Source organism: Hylobates moloch, unplaced genomic scaffold (assembly GCF_009828535.3).
Source record: "Hylobates moloch isolate HMO894 unplaced genomic scaffold, HMol_V3 SCAFFOLD_4, whole genome shotgun sequence".
NCBI lineage: Eukaryota > Metazoa > Chordata > Mammalia > Primates > Hylobatidae > Hylobates > Hylobates moloch.
Window position 1 is genome coordinate 159,316,239 of NW_026652279.1, and position 22,292 is coordinate 159,338,530.

The 22,292-nt window shown below is 48.7% G+C and overlaps 1 protein-coding gene across 3 annotated transcripts in view; it reads right to left on the reverse strand.

Annotated features, from left to right (window-relative positions):
* STK24 (serine/threonine kinase 24) overlaps positions 1-22,292 on the reverse strand; it is a 72,743-nt gene that overhangs the window by 9,080 nt on the left and 41,371 nt on the right. For all 3 annotated transcript variants that reach the window (XR_009213311.1, XM_032151149.2, XM_032151150.2), the window contains exons 4-9: positions 16,578-16,686; positions 16,153-16,310; positions 7,072-7,257; positions 4,710-4,855; positions 2,795-2,918; positions 1,446-1,514 (exon numbers count right to left, since the gene is read on the reverse strand). Coding sequence is in view for 2 of the 3 variants with exons in the window: in XM_032151149.2 (XP_032007040.1) it covers positions 1,446-1,514; positions 2,795-2,918; positions 4,710-4,855; positions 7,072-7,257; positions 16,153-16,310; positions 16,578-16,686 (792 nt within the window). In the remaining variant the exon portion in view is untranslated. The remainder of the gene's footprint in view (positions 1-1,445; positions 1,515-2,794; positions 2,919-4,709; positions 4,856-7,071; positions 7,258-16,152; positions 16,311-16,577; positions 16,687-22,292) is intronic.

The window sequence follows — 22,292 nt, forward strand, 5'->3', positions numbered from 1 at the left end:
CAAATATCATTCTTAAAAATACACTGGGAAAGATGTCTGTGAGTTTAGCATTTGGTTAGCTGGAAAATCCAGGATATGACTGCATTTAGGATATGTCCTGAATAATTATGTCAAAGTTTCTTCATGGGCCCAGTAAAAAAAATAAACAGCCTCAGGTGAATGAAGAAGTCCATGCACTTTCCCTAACTGCCTGACTGACCCTATTCCAGCGGCCAATGGCAGGGCCGCAGGAGCACAGCCTGGAAATCCTATGGGGCCAACTCCCATGGGACAAAATGAAGAGCAGGATGGCACTCAACCCGGACATCCTAGGTAGGAAGAGCACAGGTGCCCAGAACCATGAGCCGGGGCTGAAGCCAGACATCATCCAGCAGAGCCTCCGTGTACCCTGTGGCTTCCACGACACCAGCGGGCTCGGCTGTTTCCCACTTGAAGCTGCAGGTGAGGCCTCGGGCTCTGGCCACAGCCCCTGCTCCCACCGGGCCCTGAACTTGCCAGGTCAGAGGCCCTCAGACAAACCCTCCAGGGCACCTGCTGGGCAGGGCAACAGGCGAAGGCTCATTGGAGGGCTGGGAAGAGGCACTGGCAGGACCGTAGCTGGCCAGGCACAGCCCATGGCCAGGGGTCCCCCGCTGCGTGACGCAGGCACAGGGGAGGGGAATGAGCTCCTATGACCCTTCCTCCCCTGAGGGCCTCCCATTCAAGGACCAGGACCCCCAAACACAGCCGCAGTGGAAAACTGCCCAAAGAGGGGCGATCCCCATGCAAACAGATGCATGTGTGGCCCACAGTGAGTACCTCAAAAGCAGCCTCAGCCAGGGAGGGGCACAACAAGAAAAGGGGGGACTTCCAACTTATTTTCAAATCTGCTACTAAACAGATGCAGAACCTTCGTTCTTATAAAGCCTATTTTTGAAAATCTCTCAAAACACGGCTACGGGAGCACTTTCCTCTGGGAGGGAGGCGCTGAACAGAGGGTGGGCGCGGGGAAGCCGGGGGCACAGCACTGCTGAGCAGAGGAGGGACTTCAGTGAAACATGTGGCTCAGGGGAGACCGGAGGACTCCAGGACATCCACCGTCTCCTTAGAAGAAAGAATCTACTTTCCACATGGCCAGAAATTGGTCTGAGGCAAAGAGAGCAGGCTGTACCCAATGAGATTTGCTAAAAAGCAGGGCAACGGGTGACACAGGGTCTCAGGCTGGGTCACTGTCATCCAGTCTACATGCTCCAGGCTGCGGCAGAGTGGGCATCACCCAGGACAGTGGGAGGCGCAAGGTGGTGCCTGATGCTGACAGCCTTTGGGAAGGCACCATGCAGGCTTTCCGAGCCTTTGCCAGCTTGTCTTAATGTCCCCAACTCTTACTGGCAACATCACCACTGAAGTGTGTCCAGCTTCTCCTTCCCCCTCCCCTCCCACTCCGAAAAGGCCAGCCAGGTACCTACCTCTGCAAACAGAGGAGAAATAATTGTAGATAAACACTGAGAGAAAGGCCTCTTTGGGATGTCTTTCATCTTGGGAGAGAGGAAAAAAAAGTCATCAGAAACAGTTGACATTCACATTGGCAATAATGCAATAAACCTCCCTCCTGGATTATGGAAGTGCAGGAGCTGCCTCTACACTTCAAGCTGAGGAAATACCCTCTGCGCACCATGACATCTGAAGATGACTATGGGCTGCCTCTCACTAGACTTCAAAGTTTCATCTGCAGTGACACGCAAAACCCACGCACCAGGGAAACAAGCATCTGGGTTCCATGTGGAAGGGGACTCTGTGTGGGCACAGGCAGTGAACTGGTTGGGTGTGGTGGCTCATGCCTGTCATTCCAACATTTTGGGAAGCCGAGGCAGGAGGATCACTTGAGCCCAAGAGTTTGAGACCAGCTTGGGCAACATAGTGAGACCATGTTTCTACTTAGAAAAAAAAAAAAAAGTTTTAAATAAACTGGACATGGTGTCACACGCCTGCAATCCCAGTTACTCAGGAGGCTGAGCTGGGAGGATCGCTTGAGCCCAGGAGTTTGAGGCTACAGTGAGCTCTGATGGCACCACTGCACTCCAGCCTGGGTGACAGAGACCCTGTCTCCAAAAAAAAAAAAAGAGACAAGTACTTTACTATTGAAACCCTGGAAACAGAAATCAGGTCAAGATTGGCCATTCCAAGTGATGTCTAGGACAGAGGCCAAGTTTCTACTTTTGCAACCTCTATTTGGACATTTAACACCTGTTCACTTATCAAAGCAGGACTTGTAGGGGACAGCCACTGGCCCACCCTGCCTGAGAGAAACTATACCACTATGCTTTACAAGACCCTAAATATATGGCCTTTCATAAATTTAACAGGCATAAAATCAATTAATCAAAATTGTTTTACATAAATATCAAAAGCAATGCGTTTACTTATAAGGTCCTTCAAACTCAGTCACAAAATTATGATATGTACATAAGTAACCCCAACATGCACAACAGTCCCTCAAAGAGAGCTATGAAGTCATTTCACGGGTCACCCCCAAACCCCATGACATTGCCACGTCAGGACATCCTAACTTGACAGCAGGGCTGCAGAGAGCAGAATGGAGCAGCACAGAACAGATCAGAGGCCAGACTCCCTGGTGTGAACACCTGGATCATTGGACAGAACTAAAGCTCTTGATCTGTCCATCCCCTAGCAACGAAATTCCAGGATAGCTGCCACAAAGGACCCCACCCGCATCCACAGCAAGCTTCACACACAAGTGCCTCCAAAACACTGCACACTGAGGTCAGTGTGGCCATTCTGGAGTGAGCAGACGTACCTTATTTCTGTCCAAGTCCGATGGCTGAAGAGCTCCATTCTCGAGATTCTTGGGATCTTTTTCTCGGATTGTGAAGATCCAGTCCCCAGAATCACTGCCCCCCGAGGCTTGACCATCTGTTTCTCTTAACACAGAAATGCAGGGAGATCCCATCAGTGCTCGCACACCTGCTCTGGGGGCACTGGGACGTTCAGGGGGAGGCCACCTGGGGACCTCCGAACCCACGCCCACCAGCCCCAAGTCCCCACCCATCACACCCTTGTCCAGTCCCTCTGGGATTTGCCAAAGTCCCCCACTGCCTCCTCCCTCACAGAGAAGAGACCATTGGGAGGTGGTTCTGCAACTCCCCGGTGTGCCAGTGTGTGCATGCCCGCCCTCCTCTTCCTGGAGGACAAGTCCCCCACCTCCCTGGGAACCCATCTCTGGGGTATCAGCTTCTCTCTGCTGGGCTCCTCCTCTCATCAGGGAAGCACATGTCCCTGTGTTGGGCAGGGTGGCTCATGCCTGTCATTCCAACACTTTGGCCTCACCTCGGCTGTCTCTCAGCCCCAGTTCTGGGATTCACACTCACTGCCTCTATTTGGTACCCTCCACTCGCCCCAAGGCCCACCCATGTGCCTCCAAGCGCTCCCTCCCCCATCATGAGATGATGGTGTGCTGATCACTCCCTGTCCTGCGTGGGCCTCAGAGGCAATGAGCCCCAGGCCCCGCTGATCATCCCCTGACGCCTGTGACCCCATTGAACCTGCACCTCCTCCCGCCCCTCGGCCACACCTCTCCCCTCTCACTCACAGGTGGAGCCTCACCCTCACACTGGCTTCCCTAGAGGGCCAGCCTCACTCCCCCACATGCCCCAACTGACACACTTTGTTCTCTCGGCTCAAGTGACCTCCACAGAGCAGTGGGCCCTAAGCCAGCTTCACCTGCCCAGCTTTCTCACCTGAACTCCACACCTAGGTGCCACTTCACACTGGACGTCTCCTCCTGGACAACTCAGACTCACACACAGTCCACCCCACGCTCGGCTTCCCACACCACACATCACAACACCTGGTGCCACGCTGCCGCAGCCTGGAACATCGGCTTCCCTCCCTCACTCAAATCCACCGCCGCGTCCTGGCTCTCCAAACCTCTTTCCAGTCTCTTTATCTTGTCATCCCTGTTGCTACCCCAGCAATCTCCCAATGGCAGTACCTCAAGAACTTCCAAGGGCAGTGGTCTCAACCTTGGCTTTAAACTGGAATCACCTAGAGACCCTGAAAAACCACTTAGGGTCTCATCCCCAGAAATCCTCATTCAACTGGCCTGGCGCATGGACCTGCACTGTGGGCCAACTTTAACTCCTGCCAAGGCATACACGAGAACAGACGAGTCCCACGCTCGGACTTCCAGACACAAGCCTGCCCGACCACCTCCCCCAGCCCTCCCCACACAAATGGCTCCAGCCCCACTCCGCCTCTTAAGCCAAGGGAATTCCTAGATGCCGAACTTGACAACAGTTCTCAGTAAGTCACTCCTGGTACAGAAGCTTCTACCAGCCACAAGAGAGAATCACAAACACGTGCATTTCTGGCCTTTCAGACATCCATGTAAAGCAGTTTCACCTGATCAGCATTTTAAGAACAGGAAGTTTAATGGAAAACAAAACAGAACAGAACGAAACAAAACAGAATGAAACAGCCAGGTCCAGTTTCCCATACCACAGAGTTCACTTGCAGAAACTCCACCAGCAAAGTCAAGAGGCTAAACAACTCCCAAACAGGCCCAGGCTGTGTCTAACACAACAATTGCCACCAACCTGGACTGTCTTAAAAAAAAAAAAAACTCCACAGAAAATGAAACCCACACCAAACAAGTGACAAAGACCAACGGATCCCTCCCACACACGCGCTCGGGTCGCTCTGGGCCGACTTACGCGTCAGAATCCTCGGAGCTCGAGTCGTCATGGCTCTGCTCGGCCTTCCATCTCTTGTACCTGTCGATGAGCTCAGTCAAGTAGGAAGTTTTCTTTGCATTGCGTAGTATAAACTTGTGCTTCAATAACTCCTTAGCAGTGGGTCTCTGGAAAAACACACACAACAACGAAAGTATGAGATGAAGTTCTTGGTCCTACCCCAAAGGACAGACTTCTGCCTCAAAATGTCGACCTGCCACACTGACACCTGATGGCTGGGCTCTACTCCACAGCTCTTCTCACTGCGACTCACCCAAAGATGAGTCACTCAGGATCTACGCCTGGGCTCCGCGTGCTGTGGTGGGCAGGGCACTGCCTTTCCAAGGAGGTCCCTAATAAATGCATTTTCACAGAAAACTCTGCACAGAGCTTCACAGGGATCATTTAAGAGAGCTTATCTCCTAGTTTATAAAATACTTTATGACAAATCCTGACAAAATACATGTTCTGTGTCGCTTTAACTTTTTTTTTTTTTTTTTTTGAGACAGAGTTTTGTCTTGTTGCCCAGGCTGGAGTGCAGTGGCGCGATCTCAGCTCACTACAACCTCGCCTCCCCAGTTCAAGCGATTCTCCTGCCTCAGCCTCCTGGGTAGCTGGGATTACAGGCCTGCGCCACCATGCCCGGCTAATTTTTTGTATTTTTAGTAGAAACGGGATTTCACCATGTTGGCCAGGCTGGTCTTGAACCCCTAACCTCAGGTGATGCACCCGCCTCGGCCTCCCAAAGTCGTGGGATTACAGGTGTGAGCCGCCATACTGGGCAGCTTTGTTAACTTTCTGTTTTAAAGTTTGGCCACATCCAACCACATAATAGGAATGTCAATTTGGAATTATCTCAAAGAAACTAGAAAGGAGCCAGGAGATGCCCTTTTTCCTGTCTGCTGAAAGAGCAGCTGGGTGCGCTTCATCACCAACTTTCCCAGTTTAGAAGGGCTGTTTCCCAGGTCCCTCCCTCCCCTCCCTCATGATTGGGCTGAGGATTTCACCCATGCCCTGGGCTCAGCATGGCCATCGCAAGCAGCACCTCGTCAACTGCCTGCCTTGACAATAGTGACAGGGAATGTGCTTCCCAAGGAAACCAGCATGGCCCAAATGGGAACAGACAGCAGGAACACCCAAACACCAAGTTGAACCGAGTTCCCACTCACTCCAAATTACAAAAGCTTGATTACAAGAACCAAGCACGTTTTCAGATTAAAACTCATCAGAAACCTGGATCACCTCAAGTATTCTTCCTCCCTGTCCACCCAAGGGTGAAACCCCAACTACCCCGGAGGTGCTCGTATTCTCGCCTCTCAGCCAGCTCCTCGGTAGCTGTGGGGTAGAGCTCTGTGTGCTGGCACATAAGCCTGTACAGGACACATGCTTTGTACGGGAAGACATGCCTGCACACGTCTCCACCGGTGCTGGTGCACAGTGGCTGCAACAAACATCGAAATGCAGAGCATTGTGGTGTGCAGGACAAGCCCCGCCACCACCCGATGCTGATGTAGTCATCAAACGCTGGTGTGGTGGTCTCAGCCTGCATCTCCTTAGAGGTACTTAGAAAATGTTGCATTCCCCATTTAATTCCTTTACCAGAACTGGCATATTAGGAAACCATGATGCTCTTATAAAAGTGACCACCCATTTTTACATTAGAGTTAAGAAAAGGGGGGGCTCAGCTTGGCCTTCAGCTAACTCTGCTGGAAAACTCAGAAAACAAGGACATATGGTGCTACCTCCAACACCAACACACACACACTACTTTCAAAGAAATGTCCTAATTCAGACAGAAAATGAGGTAAAGCCACACAGTCGTTACTGCTGTATGGCTCTGCCAGAGTCTATTAAACCTAAAAAGAGAAAGTAGGCAGGAAGGGGAAGGGGGGAAGCAAAGAGGGTGGCTTGGTTATATTTTCTAATCTTTTGTTTCCTAACACATGCCACCTGGAAAATGAAAACATTTACTTTAAAGACATATTTAGCCATTTGTTTCCAGCTAACCTTTGCCATTACTAAAAACAGTGTAACAGTTTATGGCCTGATCCTCTATAAATATTAAACATTTATGATTCCACATTTAATATTAAGGAGAATATTCTTCAGATTCAATGAAGTATGAGACGGTAGAAATCTAAAAGAAAATAAGGAGATTTTTAATACTTAATATTTAAAATGTATTTGCAAACCAAAGAAGTCAATCATACTTACTTAGAAAAAGAAAAATGAATAATACCAGGAAGACAGATGAAAAGAGTGATTAAAGCAATCCCAACAGGATGTATCTCAACCAAGTCAAGCCGCACATGAGGCGGTACGCTGTGATCCCTGGCAAACTTACAAAGCTCGGCTCCTTATTCAAACAGGCCTCCACAAACTCCTTGAGGGGTTTACTGTAGTTTCCTTCCAACGTCGGTGGGTTGTTCTTTGGAATGAGGAATAAAACTTTCATGGGGTGCAGTTCGGAATGAGGTGGTTCCCCTCTTGCAAGTTCAATAGCTGTTATGCCCAGGGACCAGATGTCTGCCTGCAACAAGAAAAGCATCTTTACAAACACCAAGCAGGAATCAATTCCAATACACAGTATTTAGGGGGAAAATGGTAACACATCTCAACACTTCTGAGGTTTTGAAAAAGGTATTTTTAACTGATATTTAAAAACATAAGCCCTCGCTATAATTTCAAAAGAGACAACAACAGGAGAAACTGTAATATGCCAAATGTTTTCTACCTCTACATGGAGATGGCTTATCAATTCTCTCCTATTCGTCTCCTGCTGGATGCGTTCGGCATTCCCCATGGAGTCCCCGGAGCCAACAGGACGGCTAAGAGAGGTGAGCTGAGAGGAGGAGTCCGGAGTGGGTGTGTGCTCGCACGTCACCCCCTCCAGCAGTGCTTAGAACTTAGGGCACAGCTCTGAGGTTGAGAGTGGGCACCTTGGTCTCAAGAGACCTGGGCTGAAATGCCAGTTCTACAAAGTCCTGTGACATTAGATGAAAGAGCTAACCTCTGAGCCTTGCTTCCCTCATCTGTAGAATGGAGGTGGAAGAGGAGGAGGCGGCCACGCAAGGTGCCTTACAAGGCGCCCAGAACTTAAAAAAGTTTATTATGAAAATGTTCAAACATACAAAGAACTGAGAAGTATTAATATAATGCATCCTCATCTACCTATTGCATGAATTTAGTAATTAACATCTTGCCATACGAGCTTTGTCCATGTGTTCCCCGAATATATTTCAAAATCAATCAGTCGTCATGACATTTCCCCCCGAGTACTTCAGTGTGCCAATATACGGACTTTTTACTACCTGTCAGTGCCTGAAATTAACAAATTCCTTAATGTCATGTATAATTAAATGTTCTCAGCTGTTCAAAAACAGTCATTCCATGGCTGGTTTATCTGAATCAGGATCCAAACAAAGTCCACAGGGTACAACTGACTGCCAGGTCGCTAAGGCTCTTTCAACCTACAACAGTCCTCTCCCCAGTCTCCCCAGTGGCATCAACTTAAAGAAACAGTTCCCAAATTCTGGATTTGTCTGCTGGTTTCTTCCTGGCGTCATTTACTGTGTCTCTCCAGTGCCTGCATTTTCTGCCAAATGTCCCAGAGGAGACATCTGCAGAAGCCGTGTGGCCCCACTAGGACATCTCAGGTCCAGCTGCCCCACCTCCTTCTGCCCAGCACAGGCCTGTGGCACAACCAAGCAGTTAGGCAAAGGAATGGATTCCTTGAACGTGTCATGTCAGTGAGAAGAGCCAGGCCATCTTAAGAGGAACTTGACAGCTGATGAGACATTGACAGCAGGTGACACCAATCCCCAAACAGGACAGAAGCCGACAATGAGGCAGGACATAGTCCTATACGGGCTGGCAAAAGACGACTTGGGGACTGGGGTAGAGAACACGCCTGAGTCTGTTACAGCTTTCCTGCTGTTCTCACTGTGCACTGTAATCCATCATTATTCCAAGAACTTCAGTGAGAATCGAATACATCTCTCACACTCACTCTACAGCAAGGAAATGCACAGGCTGAAGCATCGTTGTGGCTGCAGGTGCTTAACTATCCAGAGGACCCACTTACCATGTTCCTGCAGCCTTAGCAAGTACCAGAAATCCCTACTGGAAGCCCCCGAGCCCTGCACTCCACGGGAATGATGCCTACAGCATGTTCTATTTCCTTACTCTCAGTGAAGATGAAAAGCTGCCAGCATGTCTTGTTCTAAATTCTTTCTACTAAATCTTGTACTGAAGGGGTCAGTCTAGAAGAGCTGATGTTAGAAGTAATACTATTTTCCCTCCCTCTACAACTTGGACTCTTTGCTTTATTTTGCATTGCGTTATCTTAAAAATCAGCAGAAATGCAACTGATCCCAGTGTCTTGCCCTTAGGAGGGGGAAGCAGGTGCACGGGAGCACAGGGCTGGCGAGCACCCAGAACTGTGGCAGCAGCAGGAGGACAGGAGTGAGCAGGCACAAGGAGGGGAGAGGCAAGAAAGAGGCAGCGATCGTGACTCTCATGCGGCAGCGGTTCTCCATGCCAACAGGTGGCTCTCAAGTTTGTGTGATTCCACATCTGTCTGCTTCCCCTAGGCCTCTCAGATTTCATTACAGCTACTGCTATTTTCAAAGCATGCTGTCTCCTGGCCATACAGACCCAGAGCCTTCTCATTTTTAAGGGTACATAATAGTTATACAAATTTTGGCGGTACATGTGACATTCTAGTACAAGTATACAGTGTGTAACAATCAAATCCGGGTAGCTGGGATCCCCCTCACCTCAAACACGGCTCATTCCTTTGTGTTGGGATATTCCCAATCTTCTCTTCTGGCTATTTGAAACACAATAAATTATTAACTACGGTCACCCTATTGTGCTACTGAACATTATCTCTGACGGACGCACCTCCAGACCCCCAAGCACCTCTCAACCAGCTAAACGCACTCGGTGACTGGCAGGCAGGCCCCGACAGAGGCCGATCTCTGCTGAGAGTACATCGGTGAAGCATTTGCCTTGGTTTTACTCAGAGGCCCGAGGACTTGCTTTTCAGGTTCAGGGACAGACAATAAGCAGGCGGCAGCCAGCACAGAGGAGCGAACGCCTGCGAGCGAACGCCTGCTTGTGAACGCCTGCTTGCGAACGCCTGCTTCCGCACGCCAGTGTGTGCCACAGGAAGTTCACTGAGAAAACCCCTGCTGGCCCCATCTGAACGCAACCCACATATTCTCCTGGCTTCCAAGGAGGGCAGCCGGTACAGCACCATCAAGAACAAACATGGGGGCCAGGCGCAGTGACTCACGCCTGTAATCCCACCACTTTGGGAGGCCGAGGCAGGCAGATCACTTGAAGCCAGTTCGAGATCAGCCTGGCCAACATGGTGAAACCCCATCTCTACTAAAAATACAAAAATCAGCCAGGCATGGTGGCCTGCACCTGTAGTTCCAGCTACTCGGGAGGCTGAGGCAGGAGAATCATTTGAACCTGGGGGGAAGAAGTTGCAGTGAGCGAGATCATAAGTCTGGGTAACAGAGAAAAGGGCATCCTCCCAGGCAGCCACGCCAGGGGCACGAGGGTCACCCAGCTCCTCAGGATCCCTCTTTTGACCCTCCTAAATCCAGCCACAACCCAGGGTGTATGGTTCCTAGGCTCTCAGCACCCTGCATCCCCTCTACTCCTCCTAACTTTGGATTAGTCTAAAGGCATCTCTTCTACCCAGGACTTCTGTAGGGGGCTCCCACATGGTCTTCCTGCCTGCTGGCTCTCCCACCAGACATCCAACTATGACTAATTTGGAATCCTGGACTGGCACGTGAATCAATGGCAAGCAGTTTGGCATACAAATCGAAAGCCACAAAAATATCCAAACTTGTTAAAACCAATTACTTCGACTCCTAGGCATCTCTACTACATTTTAAATTTGGAAAATGGTATATGCTGCCCAAAATATTCAACAGCAGCATTACTTACGTTCAACCTCAGAAGAATGATTAAGTTGCTATGGCACATTAACTTAATGAAGTAGGATGTATTCAACAATGTGTTGATAGGGAAACTCATAAATATAACTGAGTTTGTCTATTACTGCTTCTAGGAAAAATGACAGCAGATCAAGAACTTGTGTCCGAGGTTTTTTTGTGTCTTTTGGCGGGGGGGTGGGGGGAACTCACTCTGTCACCCAGGCTGGAGCCTCAACCTCCCAGGCTCAAGCCATCCTCCCACCTCAGCCTCCTGGATAGCTGGGACTATAGGGTACATCACCATGCCCAGCTAATTTTTAAATTTTTTGTAGAGGTGGGAGTCAGGGGGGCGGGGGGTCTTGCTTTGTTGCCCAGGTTGGTCTTGAACTCCTGGCCTCAAGCTATCCTCCCACCAGGGCCTCCCAAAGTGCTGGGATTATAGGCGTGAGCCACTGTGCCTGGCCTATGTCTGAGTTTTAAAGTAAACTTTATGTGGGGAGCAGGCAGTCATCTTCCAAAGCAATTAAAATGAGGTGGAAGGAGAGACCTGTTTGGGGCCATTTGGGAAAGATATGAAATTGGACATTAAGACACTGCTCACAGAGAAAACTAACAGTGGTTTCTAATATAAGCTCCAGTCAAAAGCTGCAAATGCACACATTAACTGCGAATGAATCTTCTCCTGGGGCACGCTCCTAAGTGACCACCCTGAGTTCTTTGTTACTGATGGTTCAGGACTCTCCTTGACATTGGGAGAGGTGGGGATCTATGCAACAGCATCATACCTCTTCACAGTATCATGTCAAATGAAGTATGCTGGCTACACATCTGAATATATAATTTAAGTGATTTTTTTTAATTATATAAAGAAAATAATTCTAGAAGAAACCAATCAACTCTATAATCAAGAAGAAAACCAGGGATAACCCTAAGTCACAGCTGTAATTAATCAAAACAAAATCTCATTTGATATAAGCTTATTACTTAAGCAGATGCAATCTTTAGGAATACACTTGTAACTGGCATCTGGAGGTGTACCTGATGTTTATGACCATTAAGAGCAACACAAGGTTGACCAAAGTGGCCCAACATTACTCATGTGAAAATAAAGCCTGCTGTCTCCTGGTTCATTCTTCCCTGGCCCTCAGGGCTCATCCTCCCAGCCAGGCCTGTGGGCAATTCCTGATGCGTAGGCAGGGGCAGGGAGGCCGTGGGCTCAGTGCCCAGTGACAGGAAGGGCTGGTACGCAGTGCAGTGGACAGGCTGGCTGCCTGGGTTCTGGCAGCCCATTGGCTCATCCCACCACGCTTTCACTCATCTTCACCAATGCTATTTTGTTCCATCAATGCATCACCAGTTTCCACTTTTCACCATGGTTACACTGCAAACCAATCGCAATCCATTCGCTAACATACCATCATAATAATCTTACAAGGAAAAAGGGAGATGAGAGTTCTTCAGCCCAAGACCTTCCTCAAGTGTTGAAACCAGAGGCTTGTTCGCAGTGAGCACAGTTATCTCTCTTGGCACCATCTCCAAAGGATGGGGACTCCTTCAAACAAACCAAACTTCCCCAGATCACCTTAAAACATTAGTAATGAAGGTTCTTACGACATATGGGCAATCAAGACTTAGTAGTGTCATGCTTAGGTTAAGAACTGAGATTGACATAAGATGCCCTTTGTATGCAAAGACATTCAGCAACACCTGAGCAGCCCAGACAAGACAAGGGGCACAGGTACTGCCAGAGGTGACAATGCTCAAAAAGGTTCTAAACATACAGGAAACTGAGGTTTGTATCCCCTTTAGTTCAGTGAAAAGCAGCAGCTAGTGAGGCAGGTGAAGTCCATCACTTCTTCCAACCCACCCTTCCTTTGACAATCAGCGTGTGAACCTAGGTGTGACTTGGGCACGTGCCTTCATAACTACCATACAGAACCCTGTCCCCAATAGTTGGAAGGTCTTTCCTTACCTGCAATGCACAGACTAGGAGGACAAATGCCTACGAGTCACGCAAGAGAGAATGGAGGGAAAGCTGGGAGGCAGCTGAGTGAGCCATGAGACCAGAGCGGCCTCTAGTGTACCCCGAAAAGCACTGGCTGCCCGGCAGGCAGGCCAACCACTGGAGGGACACGCACAGCGCAGCCTGGAAGAGCACTCTTATCAGGCCCTGCTTGCGACAAGAGCTGCCAGTCCAGAGCCACACCCAGTGGGAAACAAAGGAAACCTCAGCCCTAAGGCCCCAGCGTGGAACCCCATTTCTGAGAACTTTGAGACTCAGACACAGAAGTGACCCCTCATTGGCCCTCACCACATGCCTCCTGGGTCAACAAACCTGGAAAGTCAATTTCACATCAACATTAAGAGTTTGCTCATGATTTCCAGTTCAGAGTTGTTGGGTAGGATCCAAGCAAGCAAAGTAACTTCTGACACAAGTCAGAATAAAGGTAAAAATGGACCAAAAATATGACACATTTTCTTGTACTATCTCCTTCCTGACCAAGTGTGCACTCCCCAGAAGAGGGAGACCATACTCTAATCCACCCCACAGTACTGCAACACCTACTGATCAGATCAGAGGCTCCTGACGGTTTATATTTTGCTTTTGTTTTTTTGAGACAGGGTCTTGCTCTGTCATTCAGGCTGGAGTGCAGTGCACCATGCCTGGCTAATTTTAGTATTTTTTGTAGAAACAGGGTTTCATCATGTTAGCCAGGCTGGTCTTAAACTCCCAGCCTCAGCTTCCCAAAGTGCTGGGATTACAGGCGCTCGTGAGCCACCACACCTGGCCAGAGCCTCCTGATGTTGAAAGAGCTTGGAGAAGAAGGTGGCCAAGCTGTGACGTTCTGACGCCACCTCCAGCAAACGCCCAGGGAGGCCTTGCCCTTCAAAGAAGGTGGGTGGGGATGGCTCAGGCAGACAGGACAGCTCTCCAATAAAGGTTCTCATGTGAGCAGTGATGGTGGAACCAAAAATGGAAGATCTTCACATGGCCCTGTCTCCTTTTCTCCATGGCACTCTGCATGATCTGAAACTGCTTATTGTTTCTTCTACTTCAGGAGAGGAGGGAGTATGCTGTCTTGCTCACACTTGTATTCACAGTGCAGTTGCTCAGTACAAATTTGTGAATGAATGGCACCAGCTTGATTTTCTTCCTTTGAAGGCACTTAATTTTTTAAGAAGTCTGTAATATACCTTTTTTCCTCTGGAAAAGATTCTGACATATGTAATAATCTCTATTCATTCATTTTGATTGGTACCAGGCAACCTCTTTGACTTATGGGTTCACATCATTCTTGACCTCGGGTAAGTTTTAAATCTTTAAACCTTCTTCTGTTATATTTATTCCTGAGTTTACACCAATTAGAGCTGTGCATTGATTCTTTCAAAACTCTTTTAAACTTCTCTCAGCTTGCATCTCAACTAGAACGTCATCTCGCCAGGGCCCAACCCTGAAATGGCCGCACGCTGAGGTGTCCACACCACGCTGAGGTGCCCACACCACGCTGGGGTGCCCACACCACGCTGGGGTGCCCACGCCTTCTGCCCCGCCACTCTCTAAGGATATTTCTCACCTAAGGCAGGTAACTCACTGAAAATGGTGACTACAACAGAGCATGCTTGCTCCTAAAGTGCTGTTAATTCTTCCTGTTTACTGTCAGTCTACCCCGTATGAATTTAAAATATACAGGAGAAGAGACTTTTGTTCTTGTCTACTCTGGTATTACTGGAATCTAGAAACATGTGCCTACACAGAGTGGGTTAAATGAAAGAATCAATATGAAATAAATAATGAAAGAGAGAAGGAAGGAAGGGGAGGAAGTAAAGGGGGAGGAAAGGAGGGAGGAAGAGAAGAAAGGAAGGAGGGAGAAAGGGAGGGAGGGAGGGAAAAAGGGAGGGAGGGAGGGAGAAAGGGAGAGAGGAAGGGAGGGAGGGAAGGAGGGAGAGAGGGAAATCTAAGATGAGAGTCCTCAGTCACATGGTAGATCAGCTAATTTACTACAAAGAATGAGAAGAGAATAATCGAGGTGGTATCATCCAATGAGTTAAGAAACATGGGTTCTAGTCTCAGCCTTGCCAAAATCTACACAGATGAACTTTGATAAATGGGCTCAGCTTAAAATAAAGAGAATGGACTTAAATGTTTAAGTTCCTGGTCGAGTCCTAAAATTACATGACCCCAGGAAAAGGTCAACAGCCAAAGTGGCTGCAGATGAGAAGCAGCCAAGGTGGTGTCCCTCCCACGTGGGGTAGAGACACTCCCAGGTAGGGCACACACCCAAGACCAGCCAGGTCTGCTATGTGGGGCGTGTGGGAACCCACTAGTCACTCACCAGCCAGTGGCTGTCAAGGCCATCATAGTGCTCAGAAAAGTCACGGCCACCGCTACCACTCAACAGTGAGATGGGCTCACTCCTCCCATGGCGGAACTAGTACGCCTCCAACTTGAGCTACAACCTGGACGCTTTCTAACAGTCTATAGCTTGCAACGGTGACCTGGGTCTGCAGGGAAGGTCATCTGGTGCTTCTTGTACTATGTTTAACAAGGTGGGAAGTCTACTGGGCACTGGGAAGATTTCTGTTTAAAAGCAGCAGCAAGGTTCGGCCTCTATGCATATCTGAGTTAGGTATTTGTTTGCTCAGAAAGTTGGGGCCCAGGAAAGCCAATTCTCCATGGATCATGTGGCCTTTTAACTGCATACAGGGTCCTGAGAAGAGCAGACTGTGGGAAATGAAGTTAAACCAGAGCCCCAGGAGGCAAAGTCCCGGGATTTTTTGTCCCATCTAATGAGTTCACAAAAGTGGAGGGCAACAGAGAAAAAGAATACGAGAAAAATTAGGAGAGTGTCCCTAATACAGGACAAGTAAAAACAGTGGGAAGAAAGGGTTAGGGTTTTATCACATGTTGACAAGGACAGGCTGGGAACGAGAATCCTCAGAACTAAAAATAATAGGAAGACCCTGCAGCAGTCACTCAAAGCACTGTTCTTGCTCCATTCTCACACTTCCGTGGACTCCCTCCCTTTCTCTTGTGGGAGCCCCTTTCTCTACAGGCCCCTTCAAGGTTGCAGATTCCATGCACTTGCACTTAGACCCCCAGCTGTGCCCAGACAGCAGGTGGAGCCCCTCTGCAACCGCACACGCCTCCACCCCTCGCCACCGTGGCCCTTCTGTTCCTCCCACCCCCCTCCGAACCCGCTCTGTCCTGTGTCCCCACTGCCACCAAACACACATGGCCTGAGCTAAAACCCTCGATCATGGTGGGCTGGATCAGCAAAGGGTATTAAATGATACAGCAGGAGACAGAGGAGAAAACTGTTTGTAAGCAAGGTTGAAGAAATTACCTTTATGACCTACCTCAAGGTACCAGCTTCGTTCCAACTTAGAAAAGCTACCAGGCTAAAGAACAAAAGGTGGGGGCCCTCCATACCTCGTGAGGCATGGCGCCGCCCTCACCTTCCCCTCACCTTCGAGTCATAGGCCGACTGTTTGATGACCTCGGGTGCCATCCAGAAAGGGGTGCCCACGAAGGTGTTCCTTTTGATCTGGGTGTCCGTCAGCTGGCCGGCCACGCCAAAGTCCGCCAGCTTCACCTCACCATGCTCAGACAGCAGGACATTGGCCGCTGCAAAAGAAAGCCAAGGGGGCCCTGGGCGGCATGGACTTACAACTCCGTGCACTGCCACAAGCGCGTCTTCTCCCTGGCTAGGTGGCGAGCCCACCAAGAACAGGCACTGGGGGCTACACTTTTTGTCAGACCCCCTCAAAGCCAGCCCAGGCAAGGCAAACGTGCAGGACAAATGGGTGCAGGCACCTTCCCTTGAGAAGGCTTCAGTGCAACCCCACCACCGCCTTTGGTATTTCAAAGGAATGAAAACGGATGTCCTCTTACCTTTAATGTCTCTATGGATTTTCTTCTCCGAATGGAGATAATCAAGTCCTTTCAGTATTTCTCTTAATATAGTAGCGATCTGGGTTTCATCTAACGGGCCAGGTTCTAACTAAGAAGAGAAAAAAATTCTTAAAGTTATTTAAATGATTATCTTATGGAAAGTTTGAGATAAAACAGAAACACTATCCATGTTAATGGACAAGGGTAATTAAAACCTGAAATCTTCTTCACTTAAAACACACGATTTTGCCCTAACAATTACAGTCCACTGAGGGACCCTTAAAAAAACAAAGGGCCCGAGAAAACGGCTTTGCTGAATGAAGCCAAGCCAGCCAAGAAGCAAAGCGGAGCCAGTGAGAAAGCCCGCGGCCCCGCCTGCGGCTGCAGCTGACCACAGGGCGACCCCCTGGCCATGGCAGGGGCGGGGCACAGGCTGAGCCAGTGAGGAGGCCCGCGGCCCCGCCTGTGCCTGCAGCTGACCAAAGGGCACCCCTCTGGCCATGGCAGGGGCGGGGTACAGGCTGGGGATTTCACTCCAGGAAACAAACAGCCTGGAGACTCACAGAGCAGCCAGGATCTGTCCTAACATATGTGGCTCGCTTACCAGAAGGATCACCCGGGTACCCAAAATCACCCAGGAAAGAAGACCTAGGAGCCAGGCGCCTCTGAGGATATCCTTGTATTAGAATTTTTTAAATCTGCAGTTAAAGCTCCCCAACTTGGGGGAATGCAGCTGAAAGAGCTTAAATCCTAATAGTTTGGGATTTGTTATATAATAGATATTATATAATAAAAATAACTATTATATTATCCCTAAGGTAATAATTACCTCTGAAAGCTTTTATTCTCAGAAACTCAAAATAATTGTTCCTACTGACTCCTTTATATCCACAACTGTATAAGATGAAAGGAAGAAATGTCATGTATCCACATCTCCAATTAAAAGGAAAGGAAAACCAGGGTCACAGGCTCACTTCAAATCAGACAGGAAGGCCCCGCCCCCTGCAGAGTGGGGCAGTCAGTCACAAACAGTAATTCCACGGACGACAGCAGCAAAGCCACCAGCGCTCCCCGAAACCACAGAAACGGAGCCAGGCAGAGGGCAGACGTCTAATCGATGCAGGTAGGGTTCCCCCAAATCATGATCCCCCATTCTTGGTTTTCGGACTTGACAGTGAATGTCTTCACAGCCCACACCCACACATTTTAGCCAACAGGAAGACACAATCTGGGGCCTTTCACTTAGTTTTAAAAAGATAAGTAAATGTGCTTTAAGCCAAAGGGGATGACAATTAGGGCACTCCTCCACAGGAAGCATCCGACTTAGGCGTGCACATCTCTGGGACAGACGCCGACAGTCCTCCTTGCCTGTCTCAGCTCCTTCACGTCCTGTTCGACACCCAGAAGTGCTTGTGGGGTGCAGTGTGGGGGCAGCCGAGACAGCCCTTGTCAGCGAAACCACAGCCTGACTCATACCTGGCCCTGCTTTCCGGCCCATGGGTGAGGTGAGCTGTGCTGCCTTGGCTCGCAGGCCTGCCCTGGTCTACACAGCAATCCCAGGATCAGGACCACTCTCAGAGGTGGCCTCTCCTCACACACTGGCCTCACTGGGACTCTGGCCTGCCTGGCAGCAGACGCACCTGGAATCCAGCCACCCTGGGCCTTCTCCACTCAGGACCCAGGTGCAGAGAATGCACTTGTCGCTTTTAGTTTGACCTCACACATATGCTCAGAGAAGGTCGAAATGCCCATCTCCATCGCCTGCCAGGAATTGTCCCAAATTCCAGTTAAGATATTGTCCAAAAGTTACCTCAAGCTAAGACATTACGGCACAGACTCTGTTCCCCAGAACATAGTTTTTCCCAGTTACCTGACCAGAAGTCTTATTTACAAGAAATGCATATTGAAAGAACTATTCTAAAGAGCACAATCGGGAAAACTCTGCCTTAAGTCTGCTTTCTCCACATCTATTTTTCAGTGTTCATAGAATGTAGAAATTTTAATTTTCAAAATGAGGAACACAGACTTTTCTCATCACCTGGGTGGAAAGTGGGGAGGAGGATAGAGATGCCCGAGTGTTTGCTTTTGTTCATAATGCTCGAGTGTGGGAGAATCCACTCAACCAAAGATCAAAGTCACGTTAGAGGCCAGGCGCGGTGGCTCATGCCTGTAATCCCAGCACTTTGGGAGGCCAAGGTGGGTGGATCACCTGAGGTCGGGAGTTCGAGACCAGCCTGGCCAACATGGTGAAACCCCATCTCTACTAAAAACACAGAAAAATTAGCCGGGCATGATGGCACATGCTTGTAATCCCAGCTACTTGGGAGGCTGAGGCAGGAGAATCACTTGAACCCAGGAGGCAGAGGTTGCAATGAGCCAAGATCGCACCATTGCACTCCAGTCTGGGTGACAGCAAGATTCCGTCTCAAAAAAAAAAAAAAAAAAAAAAAAAAAAGTCACATTAGAGTCGGGTCCCATCTCCCATCTCCTCCTTCACCAAGTCTGTGCCCAAGCCGACGATCAATAACCTATGGCTAGATCTGGACTTAACCACCTCCCTTCCATTACCAAGTCTCCTGAAAGCAACGGCAGAGCGGCCTGCTGTCATTCCCAAAGGGTGCTAAGAAGAAGAGGTGAGGAACACTCATGGAAAATCCTCCCCTGGATAATTAAGGGCTGGCTCTGTGATGACTATCTGCATGGTTCTGCCCTTTTAAATCTGCCCTGAACACCATCCATCATTGACTTATATGCCCATGGGGAACGAGGAGGAAGGGGAGAAAAAGAGATAAAACTCTCCTTACTTGGGGGGAAATCCTTCCTGTGTCAAAATCCACCATAAAGGGTATTCGCCTGCTGTCTACCCCACAGAGTGCCTCATGAGCAGCTCGGACCAGGCCAAGCTCTCCAAGTCATCAGCTGGCGTTCACCATCGTGACCATGCTCTCCATCATTCAGGCACTTGCAGACTCTTCAAACAGGACCCAGGAAAAAAACCTAGACCACATCCCATCTCTGGGTGACTTCTAACTCCCCCTCACCGAGTCTGTCCTCCCCTGCTTTGAAGCTCTGTAATAGGGACTATCAACCAGGCACACAGCCACGACAAGAGACCGCATTTCCCAGACTCTGAGCAGCAGCCTGTGGTCAGATGACTAAGACCTCGCCAGCGGGTCAGACAGGAGCAAACATACCCCATGCCCCTGCTTGGTCTTGGCCCTGAAGCACTGGCAGCGGGAGAGGACAATGGCTGAAGACCGAGGGAAGTCTGGGGCTCCAGATGGTGGAGCCACCCACCAGCACAGACCGCGACGGTACGGACCAGAGCCACTGACCCCACGTGCGGGGGAGAAATAAATTTCTGTCTTTTGTGAGACACTGTTTTAGAGCTGCTATGACAGCAACTTGGCCTAAACATCAATGAATATGCCATCTCATTTCTTAAAACCCATGTTGTGTACTCATTTTTTAAGTGTGTCAAACATCTCTGCCTGATTAAGTGACTGGTTTATGTAGCATAGTCCCTTTGTAATTAGATTCCAAGGCTGTCCCTCGGATTCTCTGGCTGATCTTTTAATCAGCTGAAACCTTCTGGTCTCAGGCCCTCTGTGGCTCATCCTCACTTGAGCTCCCCCATTCACCTCCCTCGCCTGCATTGTTTTCCTTGTAAGGAAGGAACCTTCTAACAAACAGTGTAATTGGCCGACCCCCCCACCAGAACTCCCTGAGAGGAGGACTTTCCACTGCTGTGTCCAATGGCAATAACCCCCAACGGCCAGAGCAGCCCCTGGCATGCAGAAGGCACACAAGTCTACGCCAAATGAAAAATGGTTTCCCTCGCCAGGCTACAAAGATGGACTGCATTTAAGTTAAGGTGTCTTGGACTGTGTGATACTTCTTAAGCTCTTCTAAGTCAGGGCACCCTAATAGGCAAGGTGGCTGGAACTTGAGAGATGACTGATGTGAGTAGTTTTCAAGCTATATTCCAAGAGCCTAGTGGCCTTGGGATCATAGAGACACTTAATTTCCATTGACCATTTTATTTTAAATTTTTTTAAATCAACAGACTGAGCACACACTCAAATATGTGCATTCAAAATAAAATGTGTACCTATTTTCTATTTTATATTCATGGCTCTTAATAATACTTCTCTATTCTCCACCTGAGATCCCAAATTTGCATTTTTGAAAAGTTAAAAAGCACCCGGAGAGCGGAAAAGGTGGCTGCTAAGGGATGCACCCCCTGCCAGCTGAGGGATGCGTATGCCCGACAGCAGACTTGGGCTAGCCGTCCACAGGCGACGTCTCAGCAACTTGCCCAAGCAGACCTGGGCTCATCCCAGCCTTCAAGTCATACAGCCTCTCTGCTTCATCCTTCGTCCTGATATGTGGGGCCCGAGATTTATGTATATGCCATGTTGTCTGCCACCCAATTTTTAACTTGGGGCAAAGTCACTTCCCCTCTCTAGGGTGCCCAGGCATCTGTAAGTTCCCAGATGGACTTTCAGTTCCCCTCAGCTCCGGCAGACCCTTGCACCTCAAGAGGGCCCGGTGGTGTGGATGTGGGAAAGAAGCAAAGACTGCAACAGTTCCCAGCCTACCCCCAAAACACCCCTTCCCAAGAAAGTGTGGCCTCTTTGAGGGGCTGAGAGCAGGCCAACAGAAAAGGGTAAAGATGGAGAAAGACGACAACATCAGAGGTCGGTAGAGGACACCGTGGGGTCAAGGGAGGCCACAGGCTCTGAGGTGGCAGAGCAAGGGTCAAGGCCCAGCCCTATCTGCTAGCTGGGACCCCTCAACCCTGAAGGCCTCCTAGCTGGGACCCCTCACCCTTGAGGGTCTCCATTCCTGCACCAATTAAATGAGACGATTAGGGACATTCAAAAAGGAATGTGTCTGTCCCTTGTCACCAGCACTCCTTAAGCAGAAGTGAAAAACGGTTTGCTGGAAGTCTCACACTATCTGGGATTTTTTAAGTGGAGAGTTTTACCCTTCCTTCCAACTGTAGTATCTAAAATTTCACAGACTGCAGTTCAAAGAAATCCGAAGGTTATCATCAAATAAATTAAATTATTATACCATTAAAAATGAACACGCTAAAGCATTCCTGGAATTGCTCTTCTGAAGGACTTAAATGTTGGAAAAACAGTCCCTGTAAACAACTTCGTATATGCTACAAATGAAATTCACTTAAGATAATAGTAAATCTAATTACATAAAATGAGGTAATTTTCTACATTTCTGTAGTATTTCCCAACAGGGTGAAAAAATGAAAAGCTCTTTATGTGAACATTTATGGAAAGGAACCAAAATAAGTTGTAAAAATAATCCCGCTACATTGCTGTTTTTCCCTTTTTAATATAATTTTATACCATATTAATTTTTCTTGAAATCTCCCTTTTAATACCATTTTTATCAATTATTTTTATGGTTTATAACAGTATTTGATTATGTAAATTGGGTATGTTAGCCTTCTGGAGATACATACAGTTTCAGAAGTTTATCTTCCCAAAACAAACTATCAATTGCTATTATTACTGTGAGAAAGAAGTTTCATCTTATTTATTTTAGAATTAAATTTTTTATAGAGATGGGATTTTGCTATGCGGCCCAGGCCAGTCCTGAACTTCTGGGCTCAAGTGGTCCTCCCACCTCAGCCTCCCAAAAGTGAACAAACAGACTGTAAGCATAAGCCACTGTACCAGGCCTAAGAAG